Source organism: Salvelinus namaycush, chromosome 28 (genome assembly GCF_016432855.1).
Source record: "Salvelinus namaycush isolate Seneca chromosome 28, SaNama_1.0, whole genome shotgun sequence".
NCBI lineage: Eukaryota > Metazoa > Chordata > Actinopteri > Salmoniformes > Salmonidae > Salvelinus > Salvelinus namaycush.
This window is the reverse complement of record NC_052334.1, coordinates 9,379,473-9,403,387: the sequence shown is the minus strand read 5'-3', so window position 1 is coordinate 9,403,387 and position 23,915 is coordinate 9,379,473. Positions and strand designations below refer to the sequence as shown.

The 23,915-nt window shown below is 44.5% G+C and overlaps 1 protein-coding gene across 2 annotated transcripts; it reads right to left on the bottom strand.

Moving 5' to 3' along the window:
• Nucleotides 1-639: 639 nt before the first annotated feature.
• Nucleotides 640-23,403, bottom strand: LOC120023177 (cysteine-rich protein 2-like). Of its 2 annotated transcripts, none has more exons than XM_038967198.1 (8): nt 23,285-23,403; nt 8,393-8,487; nt 5,800-5,857; nt 5,423-5,554; nt 3,661-3,729; nt 3,361-3,455; nt 2,768-2,825; nt 640-2,437 (listed from the first exon to the last, which is right to left on the bottom strand). In XM_038967198.1, exons 1-8 carry the CDS (start codon nt 23,325-23,327, stop codon nt 2,370-2,372), a joined length of 618 nt encoding a protein of 205 aa, XP_038823126.1. In that variant the 5' UTR covers nt 23,328-23,403; the 3' UTR covers nt 640-2,369. The 2 variants fall into 2 exon arrangements, with proteins under 2 accessions (XP_038823126.1, XP_038823127.1); XM_038967199.1 differs by having other exon boundaries at nt 5,800-5,845.
• Between the last annotated feature and the right edge of the window lie 512 nt (nt 23,404-23,915).

Below are 23,915 nucleotides of genomic sequence, written 5' to 3'. Positions count from 1 at the left end.
CAACCACCCAACAAACAGCCCACAAGACATTCATAATGGTGTGCATTATAAAGAGGCAGGGTTGGCCTTGTAGTGAATAGAGTTAGGATGGGTTGAGCTCAGCTCAGACAACAGGGTGGGGTCGGCCCAAGGTTATTATTATGACTGTGAGCTACAAGGTCTGTTGTATTGACTGCATGGGTTACACCAGTCATATCTGGTGCTTCTACACCTGCATTGCTTGCTGTTTGGGGTTTTAGGCTGGGTTTCTGTACAGCACCTTGAGATATCAGCTGATGTAAGAAGGGCTATATAAATACATTTGATCTACGGCTCTGGGTTACATGATACAGGCAAGCAAACAACTATTAATAAGTTATCATGTTAATATTGATAACGGCTTTGCATAAGTACCCATTTTGTGTGTTTACTGTACGTGTTTATGTGTGTTCTTCAGCCTTTAAGTATTTGACTCAGAACCTAGTATTTTAAAACACATGCCCGATTATGTCAACAGTAGAAGGAATCCCATGACACGTGTTTATTGAGGGCTGTAGAGAAAACCACATGGGTTATGAGGTCAGCCTGGGACAAACCACAGCCATGCACACACACATATATAATGTAAATATGTATATAGAATGGCTCACACACAGGAGATCAGATCAAACGTATAGATAAAAAGTTTAATTCATGGGTTCAAAAGACGGAAGCAACAGGACTGAAGAAGTGCAGCCATTTTCAATTGTCTTTACAAACAGCGAGTGTTTTAAAGCCTTACTACACAAAACAGATGACTGATCATCATAATCAATAAGTCATATTATATATAATACTAAGGCACATTCTAACAGAATGCTTTGTCTGCAGTGTCTGCCAGTTACTCTGTGTGTGTCCAAAATCAGACCCTATACCCTGTAGTTGAATCCTTTTGACCAGGCCACTATGTAGGGAACAAGGTGCTATTTCAGACACACAAAAGGTTCTATAGGCTACTTCCAACTATAATACTTCAGCTCATAGTAATGTGGGGAATACGTCAGGGTTCCTCACTACACTAACATTTTGACCATATAGAATTGTACAGCTTTTAGATGGTCTATATTCTACAAGTTTATGTTGACACTGAACAGCTTATGTTGCCTCATCTTTCCTTCCTTCCTTCATTTGTCCCATAAGGGTAGCTGTAGTACAATGCAATTTCCTTATGCAATTTTACTGGTATATTCTTAACCAATCAATAAATACATCCTGTGTCAATCAAACCAATTTAAAAAGAATTCCATGCCTGAACTCTATACAGTACTGTACATACACAATTTACCCTGCCAAACCAGTAACAGGACCCTCAGAATAGCCTGGGTCCAGATGTGGTTGTTCTGTATAGCAAACTCCTATTGTATCCATTGGAAAAACAGGAATCTGGAACCAGGCTACCCTCAAAAACCCACCACCCTAAAATAACATATCTTAACATCATCCAGACTCTTTCTGAAACCTAAACCCCACAGACAGACTTTTTAATATCATCCATTTGATCAGGAATGTAGTTGGACGGCCAAAACAGTATAAATCTGGGTCTTTACATTCCTGCTGTTAAGATTAATGGTTAAAGTAGTGCTCCTGTCCTGATCAGCACCATCTGCACCTGCAGCCAGACTACTCCCTCTCTCCCAGGTGAGATAGATCCCAACCCCTGGCCTGTCAGCATGTTACCGTGACAATGCAGCACCTTCCTTTAAAAACACCATGTATCACTACTCGGAGGAAAGCCTAAAATGTGTTATGTTTACAGAAAGGGATTATTATAAAAACGTTTCACCTGGTCTCTAAACTCCCCCTCAACGGATCTATGCTGAACTGTCCCGTTAAGGGTACTTAAAGAGAAATAAAATGAAAATAAAATATGTTTTATGGCAGTTCTTAAAGTTAAATTTTATGTGGGGTTGTAACACGTATATATCCAAGCTCATAAATATACATAAACTGATCATGAACTCATTAAAGTGAAGAATGGGCTTCTTGGCCCTTATGCTTTAGTGGGGGGAGAGAATGGCATACACATACACTAATGTGGTGCTTTTGTTTTTACTACGTACCCACTCAGGGTTAAATTGTTTTCAATAAATATATATATATTTTTAATTAAGTGTAAATAAAATGTAATTTAGAAGGTCGCTGTGCTAGGAGGCTGAGGTGGGCATAGCCAGGTGTTACAGGTTTCAGGGGTTGAAGGGGAGGAAATAGAGGCTAGTGGCAGGGTCTCAGGTCTCTGGGCTGCTTATAGAGGCGAGCCTAGTGATAATAACACTGTTGGATTGTGGTAGTAGTATTGGAGAAGTCAGGTTGGTCTCGGAGGCTGGGGACTGGACGGGGCAAACAGCAGCAGCTCAGGGCTGGGCCTCTGTGCTGACATCCTTTTCATAGATGTAGCTGCCTACACCACCAGTGTTCACCCCTGGAGAGACAAGAACACATTTTACATTTGAGTCATTTAGCAGGCGATCTTATCCAGAGCGACTTACAGTAGTGAGTGCATACATTTTCAGACGTCTAGGCAGGATCACATGCGGAAAATGTATTGCAGTATAACAAATCATTTATTTTCAGTTGGTGGTTTTGAAACAGTCTGAGTAAGTTGCATCACTTTTGTGTCGGAAGAGCAATATGAGTGGGTTCTTTAAAAAGCAATTCTACACTGCATAGACTACTGTTACAGCAGAGCTAATACAGGTCAGACAACAGCACCACCTGGTGGTTGAATAAAGAAGACAAGCGAAACACCTACCTTTGGGTCCAAAGAGACAAGCATAGCATGGCTTGTGGCAGTATGGCTGGCCATCATGCTGTCAAAAAATATAAAACATACACATGAAAATGTAACCATACCATGTATTCATTGAGGATATCCATATTAGAACACATTTATCAAGCGACAGGTAGCCTAGTGGTTAGAGCGTTGGGCTAGTAACCGAAAAGTTGCAAGATTGAATCCCCGAGCTGACAAGGTAAACATCTGTCTTTCTGCCCCTGAACAAAGCAGTTAACCCACTGTTCCTAGGCCGTCATTGAAAATAAGAATTTGTTCTTAACCGACTTGCCTAGTAAAATAAATAAAAATCCTATTTAGGTGCATTCAAGAAGACCAGCCTTAACAAGGTGTTGTGTAGATTCCCTGATATTAATAATGATTAGTTATTTAGGATGTAAGCTTATTTGTAGATCAGTGATTCTGTGCAGTCAGGGCCTTGTTCAGGCTAACTCCTTTGAACACTGTGATTGTCTTTGAATAGCTGGCCCCTTCCTGTTTAAACACCCCTTTCACCCCATCCCTTCTTTCTCCATCACCTCCCACCCTATCCATCCCTCTATCTCTCCTACCTCTGCATGGCTGCCGGCGGCCAGGGTCTTGCTGCACCTCTCACAGCGGAGACAGGGCCGATGCCAGTCCTTCCCCAGGGAAGTCACCTTCTCAGCTGTCACACACACACACAAACACCTTAGAAATGAGATGCATTCATCTCAGGGTTGCTTCAGCAGGTGCCTCGGATATGTTTCAAACGTAATTCAAAGGAATGACACACAGGAGCACACGATACCATGGCAACTGCACAACAGATAATTCTCACCCTGGTAGTGTGTGATAGGTACTTAATATTATGTAATATAATGGCTACGTACCAAAGTAGACCTTCTTGTTACACCTGGGACACAGGTTGGCCTCACCAGAGAAGGTAGTGATGCTGGAAGCTGTACACACATACACAAACACAGTAGTATGGCCTATGGCCTGCAACGGTGCAAAAACCCAGTGTTAACAGCTAAATAAACTACCCTGTGACCCTCCCTGGAGTGAGCCTGGCGTTAACCTGTTGTTAGCCTGATGTTAGCCTTTCCGCTGGAGTGAACCTGTTGTTAGCCTGATGTTAGCCTTTCCGCTGGAGTGAACCTGTTGTTAGCCTTTCCCCTGGAGTGAGCCTGATGTTAGCCTTTCCACTGGTGTTAACCTGTTGTTAGCCTGATGTTAGCCTTTCCACTGGTGTTAACCTGTTGTTAGCCTGATGTTAGCCTTTCCACTGGTGTTAACCTGTTAGCCTGATGTTAGCCTTTCCGCTGGAGTGAACCTGTTGTTAGCCTGATGTTAGCCTTTCCCCTGGTGTTAACCTGTTGTTAGCCTTTCCCCTGGAGTGAGCCTGATGTTAGCCTTTCCACTGGTGTTAACCTGTTGTTAGCCTGATGTTAGCCTTTCCCCTGGTGTTAACCTGTTGTTAGCCTGATGTTAGCCTTTCCCCTGGTGTTAACCTGTTGTTAGCCTGATGTTAGCCTTTCCCCTGGTGTTAACCTGTTGTTAGCCTGATGTTAGCCTTTCCCCTGGTGTTAACCTGATGTTAGCCTTTCACCTGTTGTTAGCCTGATGTTAGCCTTTCCCCTGGTGTTAACCTGTTGTTAGCCTGATGTTAGCCTTCCCCCTGGAATGAGCCTGGTGTTAGCCTTTCCACTGGAGTGAGCCTGTTGTCAGCCTGGTGTTAGCCTTTCCACTGGTGTTAGCCTGGTGTTAGCCTTTCCACTGGAGTGAGCCTGACCTGTATAGTAGGGCTCTAATCACAGGAAGACAACAAGGGTCTGCTACTCCTTTAGGATAAAGGTGTTAGCCTGTTATGAGCCAGCCTGTATAGCAGGGTCTGTATAGCAAGGTCTGTATAGCAAGGTCTGTATAGCAGGGCCTGTATAGCAGGGCCTGTATAGCAGGGCCTGTATAGCAGGGCCTGTATAGCAGGGCCTGTATAGCAGGGCCTGTATAGCAGGGTCTGTATAGCAGGGTCTGTATAGCAGGGTCTGTATAGCAGGGTCTGTATAGCAGGGTCTGTATAGCAGGGTCTGTATAGCAGGGCCTGTATAGCAGGGCCTGTATAGCAGGGCCTGTATAGCAGGGTCTGTATAGCAGGGGCTGTATAGCAGGGGCTGTATAGCAGGGGCTGTATAGCAGGGGCTGTATAGCAGGGGCTGTATAGCAGGGCCTGTATAGCAGGGCCTGTATAGCAGGGCCTGTATAGCAGGGCCTGTATAGCAGGGCCTGTATAGCAGGGCCTGTATAGCAGGGCCTGTATAGCAGGGGCTGTATAGCAGGGGCTGTATAGCAGGGGCTGTATAGCAGGGGCTGTATAGCAGGGGCTGTATAGCAGGGGCTGTATAGCAGGGGCTGTATAGCAGGGTCTGTATAGCAGGGCCTGTATAGCAGGGCCTGTATAGCAGGGCCTGTATAGCAGGGCCTGTATAGCAGGGCCTGTATAGCAGGGCCTGTATAGTAGGGCAACTCAGAGTCTGCTAATCCTTTCTAATAAAGGCAGCTACTTCCACTATTTCACATCTTTTCCCACGTCATCACTTACACACGTGGACACATGTAAACATGCGTGAAAGAACGTGCACACGTAGCATATACCTTTGACAGGAGCCCTGGGTGCCAACGCCGCCTTCTCCTCAGGTTTGGGGGGGGCGTCCACGTCAGTAGGGGTCGGGCTATTGTTGAGGGGGGCTTCATACACATAGGACCCTGCTCCACCGATGTTTACACCTATAGAGGTCATAGGTCAGGTTCAGCCCAGAGCCACATGTATATGATACATATTATTTCATATAACATATTTCCAAACATTTAACAATCATAACATATGGCTGTGGTTCAGCCCATCTGATTACTACACAACAGTGTGTTTCTAAAACAGTACAATCAAACTGGAGGTTATCAGGAAGCCAGTTTGAAGATCTTCAGATAGTTTTAACCACTGGGCTCTGGACAGACATACAAGTGTACTGCACCTTTTGGTCCGAAGAGGGCAGCATAGCATGGTTTGTGGCAGAAGGGCTTCCCATCGTGCTGTGTAAAGGGAATAAAGAAGAGGAGAATGACAGACAGGGAAGAAATAACAAGTCTAAAACACAAGACCAACAACCATTACTTGGCAAATTCTCTTTTCTAGCCAGACTTATGCATTTTTGGGGAAAAAATGGTTATTGGATTTTGTGTGTGTGTGTGTGTGGGGGAGAGAGGGGCTGAGACAGAGATAAAAAGCACCACAGCCTCCTGAGAAAGAGAGTCTGATAAATCAACAGTACTGGTCTCCTGGTTACAACAACGTTTGGACATATGGTGTAGATACAACACACAGACATGGTAGAATGGAAAGTGTGGATCAAACCAAAATCCTCACATCCGGGTCCTGTTCAGGAGAATGGTTTTGGTTGGAGGATTACAGATTGGTGGTCATGTAATAGTTGTCAGTGGTCAAATCAAACATGTAACAGACTGGACAGGCAGCCAGGCAGCAGAGGGATCAGGGCCTGGGACAGATACCAGACCATCGTCCAGAAGAGGAGACCGTGGTGATGTAACAACAGAGTGGCCTAGGCCAGCCAGTCAGCCAGCCAGCCAGCCAGTCAGCCAGCCAGTAGGAGGATCATCAGGGTCTAGACCAGAGAGCAGACATCCAGTCCAGTCCTAATTCATCTTTCCTCCACTCCTCCATTTCTCACCTCGCCGCTTTCGCAAAATGGATTGGAGGAGGTTCGAGGTGAGGGAGGGACCTTGGATACTCTCCTCCAATACAGTTGAGGATGAGGCGAGAGGATGTAAGAGGGATCTCCTCACAGGAGATATGTGATTTACTGGGCCTGGAAGTGGTATCTCTTCACAGCATATATCACTGGCTACAGTCCTTGTCGTCGTGTTTGTGCTGTACAGGAGTTTGTTATAGCCTGGTCACAGATGTGTTTGTGCTGTATTGGAGTTGGTTATAGCCTGGTCCCAGATGTGTTTGTGCTGTACAGGAGTTGGTTATAGCCTGGTCCCAGATGTGTTTGTGCTGTACAGGAGTTGGTTATAGCCTGGTCCCAGATGTGTTTGTGCTGTATTGCAGTTGGTTATACAGCACAAACCGATCTGGGACCAGGCTAATTTACTACTGGGGTCTGGAGGGAAATTGTGGCGAGGACGGAGAGAGGACATTTAACATGTATGATGTAATCATTTAGAAAGGAAACAACCCAGGGAAATTGTGGCGAGGACGGAGAGAGGACATTTAACATGTATGATATAATCATTTAGAGAGGAAACAACCCAGGGAAATTGTGGCGAGGACGGAGAGAGGACATTTAACATGTATGATGTAATCATTTAGAGAGGAAACAACCCAGGGAAATTGAGTTTGTGTCGTAAAAAAGATGCAGAATTCCCATTTCTTCCTGTTCTGTTCTGATCCAGGCCCAGTGCTGTTTCACACAGGAGGAAATGTCCACTATTCCTGTTCTGTTCTGATCCAGGCCCAGGGACAGTGCTGTTTCACACAGGAGGAGATGTCCACTATTCCTGTTCTGTTCTGATCCAGGCCCAGGGACAGTGCTGTTTCACACAGGAGGAGATGTCCACTATTCCTGTTCTGTTCTGATCCAGGCCCAGGGACAGTGCTGTTTCACACAGGAGGAGATGTCCACTATTCCTGTTCTGTTCTGAGCCAGGAAGCAGTGCAGTTTCACAGTGAGGTACAGTAACAGCATGTGTGGAGGAGATATGAGAGGACTGGAGGGGATATACAGTATATTCACTATAACACACAGACATGGAGATAGAAACTAGATTGGCTGTCTAACGGAGTAAAATAGAACCGGTTTACAATATGTTATACTGTTATTTCTATGGTCTGGCTGGCTAGGTCCTAAAGTGACTGGACAAACAGCTAACCTTCAGCAAGGACATGGGCCGCAAATCTACAGTGTACAGCTGTAGGCTAAACTGTAGGCTAAACTGTTGGCCTATATACAGTTATGGTAATGGTTCAGTGATATTCTGAGAGCTGCTGATCCATCTGGATGTGTGAGGGTGAGTGTGTGAGCGTGAGTGTGTGAGGGTAGGTGTGTGAGAGTGAGCGTGAGAGAGATGCACTGCATCTCAGTGCTAGAGGCGTCACTACAGACACGCTGTCTCGAATCTAGGCTGTATCACAACCGGCCATGATTGGGAGCTCCATAGGGCGGCACATGATTGGCCCAGCGTCATCCGGTGTACGCCGTCATTGTAAATAAGAATTTGTTCTTAACTGACTTGCCTAGTTAAATAAAAACATGGGGTTTTACCACTAAGCTATACCAGCTAGATCTACAGATGTTGCATCTTAAAGTTTGTCATTTCCACTTTGAAATTTCAGACTTGATTTTCCATTATGAAATATGTATCAACCCCTACTAAAATGTCCATGAATTATAATCCACATAATAATTCACATTTCCTGTTGCTGCAGGATTATTTTCCTTCTGTAACAAACTGGCTCAAATGAAGATCCTACATCTGTATAGAGACTGATTGTGTGTGTGTGAGCCTACAGACCCACAGAAGTTGATGTCATTGTTCATCACTCACCTCAGCATGTCCTCCTGCGTTCAGGGTTTTGTTACAGCGACCACACTTCAGACAGAACTTATGCCAGTCCTTCCCCAGTGACGACACCTTTTCAGCTAGAGAGAGAAAGAAAGAGAACGAGAGAAAGAGAACGAGAGAGAGAGAACGAGAGAGAGAGAACGAGAGAGAGAGAACGAGAGAGAAAGAAAGGGCGGGGGAAGAAGATTATTAGAGAAAACATTTGAATAAAGCAGCATTTCCTCTCATTGAAATCAACAACTTCACTTCCTTTTCTCTGTCTTCTTAAGGTCTTTATATACCTCTGTATAACCCATTGTAACTGTAGTCTTCTTACGGTCTTTATATACCTCTGTATAACCCATTGTAACTGTAGTCTTCTTACGGTCTTTATATACCTCTGTATAACCCATTGTAACTGTAGTCTTCTTAAGGTCTTTATATACCTCTGTATAACCCATTGTAACTGTAGTCTTCTTAAGGTCTGTATATACCTCTGTATAACCCATTATAACTGTCTTCTTAAGGTCTGTATATACCTCTGTATAACCCATTGTAACTGTCTCTCCTCTACGGTAGATGACACTAGAGGGAGAATGGAGCTCCTCAGTGCTTTACACTGTAGTTAGTATAATGATTTTCTGTGTTCCACTGATTCCTATTTGGTAGTCTATTAGGCAATTAGAGAAGTGGGTATTATGATCCTGAGAGTGCTTGAAGTGCACCAAATATGATGCTGCTGTGAGGTCATCAGGAAGGGTATGGCTGGACAGTAGGGTCTCAACAGCAGCTAACCCAAATCCCTTTATATCCCTCTCCCCACATCCCCCTTCTCCCTGACCCCAACCCCGTTTCCATCCCCTCTTACCACCAGTCTCTCTTCCAGATCAGTCCAGACACTTCACCAGACAAGAGATGTCCTAATTATACCCTTTCCAATTGTACAACCCTCCCTCTCTCGCTCCTGCCCTCCCTCCCTCATCCCCTCCTCCTCGCTCTCCCTCCCTCCATCCTCCCCGCCTCCTTCCTCCCTCCATCCCCTCCAGACAATGGTCCAGAGGTCTGCATGACCAGCTAAGCTCCCTACAGGAAACACCTTCTCTTACAATGGCAGGGCACAATCAGTCGGGAGTTAGGCCAGACCCCACTTCCTACACCTCCCTCATCCCCTTTCTCTCTCCTCCCCTCCCTTCCCGCATGGAGACAGAGGATCATTTTAGAAGGATTGTTTCAGACCCCCCTCTGTTAGTCAGCGACTCCCCATTGGGCAGTTTATGTTCTCTCTCTCTCTCCAATCAGTGTCATTGTCATCACTTCTCACTGTCAACTGCACAAAATAATGACCTAAGAGCGGTGGAGGATGACGGCTAGAGTTGTTGGACCTCCCACAAACAGAACAGCACAGTGAGGGTAGAACACAGCTCCAGTGTAATCTAACCAAATCACAGATTAGCCTAGATCAATGATTTCTTATCAAATGGGAGTGATTACAGACAATGTAGGCCTATGAGTAGGATGGGACACATGGCTATGCCAGCCAACACTATCATTGTGTGAGGGATAGGTCAGTTAGATGATAAACAGGCCAGCTTACAGGTGTATGAGTGAGACGGGACGGTAGGCTATACCAGTCAGCCAGCCAGTCCTCTGTCATTGTGTGAGGGATAGGTTAGCTAGAGACCAGTTAAAACAGCTCTTCAGTTTAAAGGGTTGCTGTTAGAGGAGAGAGGTTGTGAGAGGGCCATCTGGGATATGAGTGTGTGTTTGTGTGTTAGTAGAAGAGAAGGATACCCAGGAGTCTATCCCCTGGCTGTCCTCCAAACAACCATTTCCCCTATACGATGCCACACACACACTAGGAATGGGTATTTGGACATTATTTCACTATTTGAATAATATCATACCATTTTTTCAGATATCCGGATAATACAAAATTAAAATAAACATCTCTTCAATCTCTTGACCAATCAGAATGACGCAAATGCACATGGCAGCGGACAGGCTGCTTTTCTCTGTAGTCTTTCTCTAAAACCAACAGTGATTTTCTCTGTAGTCTTTCTCTAAAACCAACAGTGATTTTCTCTGTAGTCTTTCTCTAAAAGCAACAGTGCTTTTCTCTGTAGTCTTTCTCTAAAAGCAACAGTGATTTTCACCATGATAGAACTGATTCTGTTACAAAGGGTTTTTCTGGTGAGTCTTTGCATTGAGCTGTGTCAAGTCTTGTGGAAACTGTTAGGTGTCCCCAGTCATTGCTAGTTAAAGTAGGGCAAATAGCATCCCGATGTCCGGGCCTGGATGCATACATGTGCAGCAGGAGCTCAACGCATGGTTCTAAAAACTACATTCAAAAGTTTGTTTTATTAAATTAACTATTTCAAATGCATCATAGTATATCCTTGAAGCTAACAATGTCACAAGGATCATCTAATTTAATTTATAACAAAGCTTTTTCCATTGTCAAATTAGGACGATTTATATATATTTTTAAAATATAAACACACTCAAGAAACCGAATACTAATGTCCGTTAGGATACCCGGATAACCTTGTCCATCCCCAACACACACACACACACACACACACACAGCGTAAAAGTTCTACATTTTTACAAGGCTCCATGTTGACCCGCTAATGAAAGGTCACCACCATCACCCCTGCCTCGTTATGGTAATGAGTGAACACACTAGTGTAAACAAACACACCGGAGCTCAGAGGGAAATCCTCAGGATATGCTAGTTAACAAGGTAAACACTGCTGAGGATGTGGAAAGTCCTACAGGATAGCTGTGGGTTTGATGACAGCATAACTGAACATATTGTGCTTGGCTCTAACGGGATAGTGTTCCAAACAACTTGATTACAACCGCTTAATTATCAACCCTAACGAGCCAGAAGCACCCAAACACCATAATTCACACACACCCACATCACACAGTCACGCACACACACAGTCATGTGCAAACACACACAGACACACAACCCAGGCCAAGTGGATGAGCTGAGCTGACCTTGGATCTCTGCGTCTGTAAAACAAAGTTTAACAAGTCATCGCAGGCAAATAATGACTAGACTACTCCGCCTTGAACAACATTGACACAGCTGAACGACATGCAACACTACTGCAGCAGGAACAGGGAGGAATGGCAATGGGATAGTGATACCTTCTTATCAAATTACAATTTAACTAAAATCCAATCAGCAGGACGACACGGTATGACCTCTGCCCTCTCATATCTGATACGTGTGTGTGTGTTTGTGTGTGAATCTAGGTGTCATGCATGTAGTTCTATAATAGCCACATAGATCGCCAACAGCTCCAGCATTTCCACAGTTGGCTAGATGTGAGAACAGTATTCTACTAACTATAGCCCTCCGTCACATGAAGTGATCTCTGTGAAATGAGCAAGGCGGTTAACCCCCAACGACTGCTCCCCGGGTGCCGATGACATGGACGTCGGTTAAGGCAGCCTCCCGCACCTCTCTGATTCAGAGGGGTTGTTGGGGTTGTGCAACTGACCAGTGATCCCGTTTCCACTTCCCCCTTTCATTATGGAGTTCATTCATCACTCCATCTCTTAGGCTAGGCTACATTCTTTCATTATGGAGTTCATTCATCACTCCATCTCTTAGGCTAGGCTACATTCTTTCATTATGGAGTTCATTCATCACTCCATCTCTTAGGCTAGGCTACATTCTTTCATTACGGAGTTCATTCATCACTCCATCTCTTAGGCTAGGCTACATTCTTTCATTATGGAGTTCACCCATCACTCCATCGCTTAGGCTAGGTGATAAAGAAATATGTTTTAATAAATGATTAGAATATTACACTCCTGAAACCATAAGTCTGAAACCATGTTATTGTATGAAATTGATTTGAATCATTAGATTATTATAATGCATGTAAGTGATTAGAATCATTTGATTATTATAATACTGTGTGTGGTTTTAGTCAGTAGAATAATAATATATCCTGGAGTATAGTTCTTAGTCAGAATCAACGTTTGGGACAATGTGTCTAGTATCTTGATAACAGAATGTCTGTCTGAGCCAGATTCGGGGCGACCTTGGCTGGGACACTGAGAACTTCCCAGTCTCAGGTCTCTCCCTATCTTAGGGGAGGGCAGGAATACGCTATTCTCACGGACTCCCCTAATCTCTATTGGCGGGCGGATTTGATGGTTTGTGTGGAAGTATGTGTGTCACTATAAATTGAAGGTCTTTGTACTGTGCACGTTAGAACGTTCCGTGAATAAACATTTAACTATTGTAGACTGGGCCTCTGTCTGTTTCATTTCTATCAGTATCATACAAATCCTGATTGAATTACTCAGTCTGCTCTATTGGTTAATGAACAGGAGAACATAATTCTTGTAACACTAGGCTACATTCTTTCATTATGGAGTTCACCCATCCCTCCATCTCTTAGGCTAGGCTACATTCTTTCCCACCAGCATCTGGAGAAGGTCTATTTTAAACACTACACACCCTGGATGAAGAACATTCTTCTTGTCACAAATATTGAATTAATAGGTTACAACAAGGGACTCTATCCATTTAACTTCAGTCTATTTTATTTATTAAGTTTATTTGGCAACAAAACACCAGTCTCAGAGAATGAGAAGTGGGGCACTGCACCAGATCTAGCTGGTATCTAACACCAGTCTCAGAGAATGAGAGGTGGGGCACTGCACCAGATCTAGCTGGTAGCTAACACTAGTCTCAGAGAATGAGAGGTGGGGCACTGCACCAGATCTAGCTGGTAGCTAACACCAGTCTCAGAGTATGAGAGGTGGGGCACTGCACCAGATCTAGCTGGTAGCTAATTTAGATCTGTAGTCCCCGCAATTCGTGAAGTAAACTGAAATTCCAATTTCATTAAAACATTTCCTCAAAACAATTGAAATGGAATTGACCCCAATGCTGAATACAGAATTTAAATTGTGTGTTTTTGTTGAATGATGCTATTTACATGTGTACAAGTGTACTGTAGGCTAAATATTTCTATATTACAGATGGTTGGACTTCTACATCAGACCTCATTAATGTGGACCTGTCTGTTCTTCAGCCCCCCCATACTGTAACCCCCCTCTCCCTTCATGTGCCAACCCCCCCTTCCCTCCATCCCTCTCTCCTCCCTTCTCTCCTCCATCCTCTCCAGCTGAGTCCATGCAGACGTTTGTAGTGTAGTGCTCTCCTTTGTACTATTCCAGCCCTCCTCTGATAACGACATGTCCCAGTACCCACCATGCACCTGACTCCTGAGGGCTGGGGGGCCTATAGGGTTGGTGACCAGGTGCAGGGGGCAAGCAGAGTATCCTCTCCAGCAGAAGACAGGAAGGAACATTCAGCCTGTGTTCCCCTCTGCATCCTTTCTCCATTCTGACCTTTTAAATACAATGCCTGACTGGTAGTAAAAATAAATACACACCTTCGAGGCCAAATGACCTTTGCTGTGTTTAAGACAATGTCTATTCAACATTTACACAGTCCCATGGCAAAGGTTGGCATTGTAGCCTAAATCTACTGACATTCTTTACCTGACCTTGGCTTTGAATGTGGATTGATTTAATGCGGTACCAGTTACAGCCAATTGAACACTAGGATCAAACTCACTCTCAAACTGTGTACATTACATTTCAACTGATTTCCAGCATCCAGCTCACTACAATCTGAATATTTTTATTTTCTAATATCCAATTTGTAGCTGCAGCGATGGGACAAGACTGTAACTCCCGTACGGACTCAGGAGAGGCGAAGGTCGAGAGCCGTGCGTCCTCCGAAACACGACCCCGCCAAGCTGCACTGCTTCTTGACACACTGCTCGCTAAACCCGGAAGCCAGCTGCACCAATGTGTCGGAGGAAACACCGTACAACTGGCCTTGCCACCGGAGTCACTACAGGGTGACAGGACAAGGACAACCCGGCCGGACAAACCCTCCCCTAACCTGGACGATGCTGGGACAATTGTACGTGGCTTCATCGGTCTCCCAGTCGCGGCCGGCTGCGACACAGCCTGTGATCGAACCAAGATCTGTAGCGATGCAGCTAGCACTGCGATGCAGTGCCTTAGACCGCTGCGCCACTCGGGAGGCCCTATAAAATCTGAACTTCTAATTAGCCCAAAGACCATAGGCATTATGGTAATAGTGTAGCTTAAAGCTTTATGCCTTCTGATGGGCTGGGTGGACAGGTCGTATATACACCCATCTAATCCTCTCAGATATACAGAAGTGGCTGAAGAGTAGGGGGTTGATTTGTGATTCAGCATTAGACGTGTCCCTCTGTAGGGTGTGTGTTCAGGTCAGGACAAGCACCTCTTCCCTCAGGCTGGCTGATGCAACACAAGTGCAAAATAATCTTAGTCTATGTTCCAAATGGCAACCTATATCCCTATGTAGTGCACTACTTTTGACCAGGGTCCATAGGGACACAACCGAACTTCCCCTAGCTTTGGAGGTTGCCTGTCGCTTCAATCAAGGCAGGTTCTCTCTCTCTCTCTCCCCTTCCGTCCCCCTCTCTCTCTACCGCTCTCATTCTGTCCCAGCGTCCCTCCATGAATTTCGTGACCTCGTGACTTGGGCTTGCTGATGTAAAAGTTCTCTCCAGGCTGCATCCTGGAGCGCATTGAAGCAGTGAAATAACTGTCTTCCTGTCTGTTTGTTTGTACTGGTCAAGAACAGAGAGAGGAGCCTCAAGCAGTAGTGCTGCACACATTTTTTATAGACACTCTGCCTTGCCTCGTTCACCTTTGCTCTTTCTCCCCCCTCTCACCCTCAGTCCTAACTCATGTGCAACCACTAACCAGCCAGGACTTTGTGTTCTGAACTGGAGAGTCTACATATGGGCCAACATGGCTCTTTTCCAGACAACTACTGGGCTGGCATGTTACAATGGAATCAGGACTGTGTGACTGCTAATGGCACCCTATTCTTAAAGTGCACTACTTGTGACCAGGGCTCTGGTGAAAAGTAGTGCACTATTTAGGGAACAACGGGTGCCATTTGGGACACATCCATAGACCACGCGAAAGATGAGACGTTGTAGACGAAACCTATTATACTCTATGTGCGGTACTTTACACCTGTGGTCTGGTTGTCGTTTAGTGGTGAAACCAAATGCTATTTGAAATTCACATCATCTTTACAGAGTCACAGAGCGAGCAGTCAGTGCATTAAATAGAGGGGCTTTAGTTCACCCTGTTCAGCTGAATATTGAAGGCTCAGGAAGACATCCTTTACAAAATGTCTAATAAAAAAAGGCCATTTCACAGTAACCCTTTGGGTGGAGTAAATTATTAATGATTTTCTGCAGCTAGATGAAAACCAAATTAGACCTTAAGGTCAAATCTATTTAAAGATCATATCTCTTATGTAAGAAACCATTTCGCATCAACCACCTGCAGGTCAGAGCAATGAGGGCAGTTCATCTCTCAGAGCAGAGTTCACACAGGATCAGTGTTCAGGCTTCTATTCTATTTGTTTTCTACTATGCGGGTATGTTCATTCCATAATGAAATTAGCGGGAAAACACTTGTCAAAAACGCACAGCACATGCAAACGGTTTAACGTGACGGCGACAAATATCCATTCGAAATTTAGAACGGGGTGAGATCTAAAGATGCAACAACTATCATGGGTTACTAATATGACTATGACTGTGCCTTGGGCTAACGGACAATGAAAGAAAGTTGAAAACCAATAGAACATGAGAGAAATAGGCTACATGGTTTCAATGGTATATGGAAGTCTTTAGAAAATAATTGCCTCTACAGTTCTATGGTCACATCTTACTTTGAAGGAAGGTAAGTCGTGCCTCATAATATGAACTAAAACCTTCAGGTTTCAATCAAGTATAAGTTTTCAAAATGCATACTGCCTCCAGCTCATTGCAAAGTGGTGTGTGATGCGCTGAAGCCTACCGTTGCCTATAGGCACTTGGCGAATGGGAAGCGTGTTTATTATGCAAATTACCATTTGAGGAATAGGATTGGTAGCTTTTTATTTTTTTAAATCGTGGCCATGAAAACGTGTATTAAAAAAATAAAAAATAAAAATGTAACATGTGATTGCATTTCGATTTGTTATGCAATGATTGGTCTTATAAAAGCACGTTTCACTCCAGCAGCAACGAACGAGCTGTTTGAGAAGCTGTAGCAGCAGCTCTCGCGCTGTGACAGATTTTCCACTCAAACTCTGTATCATGCTGTGCAGGTGAAAATGAAACGCAAAATGCACACGAGCCAATTTAATTCCACTAAGTTATGCAAATTAACCTATGGAACTATAAGCATGACCGGTCAAATGTATTTACATCGACTGGCGTTTCCATCAACGAATAGGCGGGTAGGGGTCAAAAGCCAGCTATTACCAGCTAGGGCTTGGCAGTATACCGTATTTGACAATATAACAGTATTGATGCACGGACCGGTTTGGGTATTTCCTTTCCTACTATTGTCACACCTGATCCCGCTCCTTCTCTCTGGCGCTCGAGGGCGCCAGGCAGGCCCTTCATTACGCACACCTGTCACCATCATTACGTGCATCAGCGCTCATTGGACTCACCTGGACTCCTTCACGTTTGTTGATTGCCCCTCTATATCTGTCTGTTCCTTGGTTAGATCCCTGTGTCAGCATTATAGTCATTTTGTTTTCCCCTGTCCAGACGCTGTTCGTATTCTGTTCCTGTCCGTGTTTCATTAAATGTTCCCTCCCTGTACTTGCTTCTCGTCTCCAGCGTCTGTACTCACAACTATAACCTACTATGTCAGTTTTTATAGTTTACTCAGTTTACTACTCGAGTCATCTTTATCCCGCTCATCCTGCTGTATGCCACTAACTACACAAAGCCCTGCCCCCTGTCACTCAAGAGGAGCAGTTCCGACCACGGAGTCACAAGCACTTTCTTGCATGGTCAGATAGACGCAACAAGATGTTGGTGACATAATGCTTTCCACGAGCGTTCTATAATTACACTTTTAGTTTGTGTGGCTTACGGTCTGCAAACTACTGTCTGCTAGTTTGTCTTTTCTTAGCAAGTTGTTGCGAAAATAAATAGTGTTAGCCGCTAATGCTAATCACTAGTTAGTTGGCTAGCTAGCTTGCTAAATGTACAAGAGTCAGAGAGCAAAAGTAGCTAGCTCAAACAGTTCACCAATTAACTAAGCTTAGATTTTTTGCCCATATCATGCAGACCTGTATGGCACAGTGAGAAAATGATAATAAAAGTGCAAGAAATGCAGAAATGGTTGAAATTACAGAATAATTTGTTTGGAGGGATGGGTTGGATTGAACCGTATAAAACAATCAGAATGGAGAAAGCCCCATTGAAATAACTTATGATTTATGTGTTGCCACCCTAGGGTCATGAACTACTCAAAAATAATATTTAGAACTTTTATTATTCATTTATTTTTTATAATCACCAAAAATATTTGTATATAATGTTTTGGCCATATCGTCTAGCCTTATTACCAGCTGATGAAAACACTGCTGTGTGTGAGTGTACACGTAGGATAAAGGAGTGTTTAGTGTACTATATGGAAAATAGGGTGTTCTTCTCTTCTGCCCTGACAGAGCCTGTCTAAGAGGAGGACTAATGTATTCTAGAACCCAGAAAAAACACGAGTATAGCTACTATACAGACAAAGACAGACAGACAGAGCCTTGTGTGCCTTGCTTTAAATAAAGACAAAGTCATGCCCCCCCCTCACTCACTTAAATTCAGAAGAGGAATTCAAGGCCTGGGGCTAGAAAGAGAAAGTAGGATAAAAGGAGGGATAAAGAAAGAGAGAGAAGATTCAACATGGAAGAGTATCATAGCAGCACAACATCATTCTCTTCCTAGTTTGTTCACTTACCTAGTTACCATGTTGTGCACAGGAGATGCTCCCATTATATTGGTCCCCTTTGGCTTTTTCGGGTTCAACTTTGGTTTACTGAGCCATGCCACCCCACACACACCCCTCTGGGTATCTGTCCTGGTCCTATGTCAATCAATAGTCCATGTGCATTTCATTTCCAATACAGTTTCACATCTGTGAAGCTGCAGCAGTTGAAACTTGGAACACTAGAACTTTCATCTAACAAATGTGCAGCCATGCACTCTGGGAGTTAGAGTTCATGTCAACAACTGAAGGGGACATTCTGCATTCTTTCTCTGCCAACACTTAGGCTAAGGTTTTATTTTTGGATTTTGTGAAATTTGCCTAAATCCATGATAATCTTGAATATAGGTTAAACATCCCCCTAATTGATATTATTGATGATTTAATCTGGCCCAGATTCTCTACATGGAATAGAAAGCTATGAATAAGTAAAGACAGGCTAAATAGAGATTTAACACAGAAAATAAAACAATAAATAAGATGATTGCAATGGCTTGAAACGCCTCCAATACAGTCAACATTTGCCTTAAATTAGAGGAGACTAAATATCACCATCTGCTAAAAACAGCCCAATAAAGAAGAAATGGAAAATAATAAAACATTACCTTTAGAAGACAAAGTTTCCATTCCAGACAGTGGCACCATAAAGGGTTTCAAATGACAGACTCCATAAAGAGGTAGGGGTAAAACACCCACTTTTCCAATATTGGGCATTGCCAGCTGCTGGAGGACTAGGTTGGGCGCAGACAGGGAGGTTCCTTCTCTACAGATGGCAAAGGCAAACCATACTGGCAGACATAGCTCAAGCAATTTCAAAAATTATTTTAAGATGCATTATCTTTTGCTTTGGCATAGCCATTCTCCATAGTAGGGCGCGAGGTGCATAGCGGGCTTGAGCGATAAGGCACATGTCAACCACCATGCTGCTTGAATCCATGTAGCACATCCACTAGCAACACTTTCTCCCAGCTGAAGGGAGTTAGGTCAGGAGGTTAAAGAGAGTTGTGTAGGTGATATTGTAGTAAGGCAGCAAGCCCAGCTCCTTCATTCCAGAGTAGCATTCTAGAACTCCTGAGTGACATCACCCTGATGCTCCAAGTTCCAACTAAGCAGAGGGCAGCATAGCCAAGAACAGTACCAGACCTCGCCCAGACCAGACCTCATCACTTCCTGCACCAAAACTGTTATTATACTTAGTTACCCACTCACTCTCCAATAATCACTTATAATGCAGACCAACCCACACAGGTCTCTTCACTGACTGTTCTCTCAGGGCTAGCCCTATAATCAACTAGGATATTCCCAGTAAAACTGTTACTATAGTTGTACTGTAGAAATATATGAATGCAACATGCAACAATTTCAAAGATTTTACTGAGTTACAGTTCATAGAAAGAAATTAAACAATTTAAATAAATTAGGCCCTAATCTATGGATTTCACATGACTGGGCAGGGACGCAGCCATGGGTGGGCCTAGGAGGGCATAGACCCACCCACTTGGGAGCCAAGTCCAACCACTGGGGAGCCAGGCCCAGCCAATCAGAATTAGTTTTTCCCTGCAAAACAGCTTTATTACAGAAATAAATACTCCTCAGCTCCCCCCTCCCTCCACAGACAATCACACAGGTGAAGAAGCTGGATGTGGAGGTGACGTGGTTACAAATAAAAATCTAAAAACCAGGAAAAATACAACAGAAAAAACATCACAGATTTTATAGGCCCCACCTTAGAATTATTTATTAACCAATATTTTACCAGGTATATTGACAGAAAACATTGGGTTATACTTTCTCTTGTACACTAAGGACATGTGGAAGAGTTGTAAAAAATAAATAAAAATGTAGCTCGCATTATTGTTTCATTTTTTAAAGTAGCTCTCATGCTAGAAAAAAAGTTTGAGACTCTTGCTCTATAGCTATCAAGTGTATTATCTGGCCTTGCTGGACATCTATGAACGTTTGAACGTCCTGAAACCCAATATAGCCAGAAGAGGACTGGCCAAACCTCAGAGCCTGGTTCCTCTCTTAGGTTTCTTCCTAGCTTCCTGTTTTCAATGGAGTTTTTCCTAGCCACTGTGCTTCTGCCTCTGCATTGCTTGCTGTTTGGGGTTCTAGGCTGGCTTTCTGGATAACACTTTGTGACAACTGCTGATGTAAAAAGAGCTTTATAAAATACATTTGATTGATTGATATCGATCTAGACTAGTCACTGACTGTTGTCAGTTATAGCTACAGTATCAACCCCATACAGCATCAACCCCATACAGCTACAGTATCCCCAGCATCAACCCCAGGCAGCACTACAGATAAACGCGGTGCCCCAGGCAGCACTACAGATAAACGCGGTGCCCCAGGCAGCACTACAGATAAACGCGGTGCCCCAGGCAGCACTACAGACAAACGCGGTGCCCCAGGCAGCACTACAGATAAACGCGGTGCCCCAGGCAGCACTACAGATAAACGCGGTGCCCCAGGCAGCACTACAGACAAACGCGGTGCCCCAGGCAGCACTACAGACAAACGCGGTGCCCCAGGCAGCACTACAGACAAACGCGGTGCCCCAGGCAGCACTACAGATAAACGCGGTGCCCCAGGCAGCACTACAGATAAACATGGTGCCCCAGGCAGCACTACAGACAAACGCGGTGCCCCAGGCAGCACTACAGACAAACGCGGTGCCCCAGGCAGCACTACAGACAAACGCGGTGCCCCAGGCAGCACTACAGACAAACGCGGTGCCCCAGGCAGCACTACAGACAAACGCGGTGCCCCAGGCAGCACTACAGACAAACGCGGTGCCCCAGGCAGCACTACAGACAAACGCGGTGCCCCAGGCAGCACTACAGATAAACGCGGTGCCCCAGGCAGCACTACAGATAAACGCGGTGCCCCAGGCAGCACTACAGATAAACGCGGTGCCCCAGGCAGCACTACAGATAAACGCGGTGCCCCAGGCAGCACTACAGATAAACGCGGTGCCCCAGGCAGCACTACAGATAAACGCGGTGCCCCAGGCAGCACTACAGATAAACGCGGTGCCCCAGGCAGCACTACAGATAAACGCGGTGCCCCAGGCAGCACTACAGATAAACGCGGTGCCCCAGGCAGCACTACAGATAAACGCGGTGCCCCAGGCAGCACTACAGATAAACGCGGTGCCCCAGGCAGCACTACAGATAAACACGGTGCCCCAGGCAGCACTACAGATAAACACGGTGCCCCAGGCAGCACTACAGATAAACACAGTGCCCCAGGCAGCACTACAGATAAACACGGTGCCCCAGGCAGCACTACAGATAAACACGGTGCCCCAGGCAGCACTACAGATAAACACGGTGCCCCAGGCAGCACTACAGATAAACATGGTGCCCCAGGCAGCACTACAGATAAACAAGGTGCCCCAGGCAGCACTACAGATAAACAAGGTGCCCCAGGCAGCACTACAGATAAACATGGTGCCCCAGGCAGCACTACAGATAAACAAGGTGCCCCAGGCAGCACTACACCCAACTGTGTAATGAAAACATCACGCCACCACCCGCAGTCTCAGTAAAACATGACTTGTTTCCCTCCCTCTGTGCGCATGTGTCTGTGTCACCTCCCTGTGTATTACATAAAAATAAATACATTAGGGGCAATGACATGACTCACCAAAGAACAGCTAACCTTGTAAAAGAGGCAGTGTTATACAGTATGTCATATAATGGTATTTGGTGCTCATCTGAAATTGTATTTGCCTGCTGTATGCTTCCAATTGCCAACTTGAGGGACTCTGGCATTGGCCCATAGGATGAGCAGCAGCTGTGATGTGCACAGCCTATTTTGCTGTTACAATATAACAGACACTTCCACTCCCTAAATTGATTTGGACCCCATGGAAGCTTCATGCACTGTTAGGTGGTGGTGATGTGTGTGTGTGAGATGTAGTTAGTTCGAGACAGGATGAGAACTAGCCAGGAATAATTGTTTGTTCCATGCTGCTAGCAAAACAACACACACGGACACACACACAGTACACCTAGCAATCAGGTGACTGATTTTTATCATGACATCAACTTATATATGATGTGTGTGTGTGTGTGTGTGTGTCCCCGTGTGTGTTAATAAATCAAGTCTCTACACTGCCCAAGCTGATGTTTGTTATCTTTGTTTGTGATCTGCGCATATGGTTGAGATGGAACAGCAGGTTTGGAACTGACCCAGTTTGACTAGAACATAAGGCCGTACACTGCCTCCCTTCATATTGAACATTTGGCATTATCACATACTTGGCACTGACCAAGCAAGCAAGGACTGACTGTGCAGCAACCTCCAAAGCCACCTGCCATACATGTGTATATCCCAAGCACAACACGTTTACTAGGCTATGTCATAGTATTTTAAATCATTTGAATACATACATGGCAAATGTCCCAAATATTGATAAGGAAGTTTTTGTGAGATTGAATGGATGTTTTTCAGGCACTAGTCTTATCCTCTATTGCGACTAACGTAATTACACTGCAACGTATTAGTCCATTAAAACGGTTGTTCTAAAAATGGGTTACTCTTATTTTAGGAATGTCCGGAGCGTGACAGGACTAATACTATAGGACCATAAGGGTTTAGAAAAATAAATCTAATTGAGTACATTTACAAATCCAAAGTAATTTAACTTATTTGATAAATTAGCTATTAAAAACAGCTATAATGCAGACTTACTACTGTTTATACATGTTGGTCCTCCTTGATAATGAACAGACACTTTGTAGCTAGCTTTTGTAAACCATGACAAATTGCGCCAATTTCTGCCCACACATTTTGTGATTTTGGGTATGGATATTTTTTACATTATTCTTTGTATAAAACACCGCTTTAGCTAGCTGAAACGGGCTCACCTAGCTGTAACGTTAGCAGGTTGCACTGACTCTTTGCATAATTTCCCACGGGTGTTATTTCGCTAGTAAATCTCAGCTAACCATGTGTACCAGAAACAACGTGAGATAAGAGTCAGGAAATCAAGTTACTTACCAAAATACACTGTCTTGTCACACTTGGGACACTTTGAAGCCATGTTGCGATGGTTTTATCGACGAAAGACCAGAGTTCTGTGTCCACGTTCTCTTTCTATCTCATTCAAGCGTAAGTGCTGCTCTGTTCGCTGAAGCTGAGAGCATCTCTTTCACATCACCACGCAGCATTTGCATAAACCCCGCCTCTTGCACCTCTTTGGTCCGGCTCACCGTCAGTCACAGACAGGGCGGGAGAACAGAGCACTCCGTCTTTCCACACGCCCACTTTCCACTTTTCTTTTTTCCACCCGGCGAGTAGGCAGTGGTTGGTTGAACCACAATGCGCTCTTTCACTGGAGACGTATAGCTTTTTTTTAGGGCATGCATGATGATGGCAGATGTTGACATTTGAAATCATTGTGCTGGCATAATGAATTAATGGTTGATCTGAGTCAGAAAGATGGGGGTAATAGCTGAGATATTTGTTTTACTTGTTCAGGGAAGCTTAGTAATAATATAACATGTATTTCATGACCAGTGCCCTGACATTTGACTGTTCAATCTGTAAACTCCATACAAACACGGGTCATGTTATCTGTATTCACATGGTATGCCTACAAGCAGCTGTTGAATGAACACATATGCTCCCC

Bases quoted from the DNA above. Each gene is read 5' to 3' on its own strand.
- LOC120023177 (XM_038967198.1), bottom strand. From the start codon at position 23,327: ATGGCTTCAAAGTGTCCCAAGTGTGACAAGACAGTGTATTTTG. The intron at 5,555-5,799 runs GTGCAGTACACT...TGACCTCTATAG, and splicing joins TGCCCTCTTCGGACCAAAAG to GTGTAAACATCGGTGGAGCA. The intron at 3,456-3,660 runs GTACGTAGCCAT...TGTGTGTGACAG, and splicing joins TAACAAGAAGGTCTACTTTG to CTGAGAAGGTGACTTCCCTG.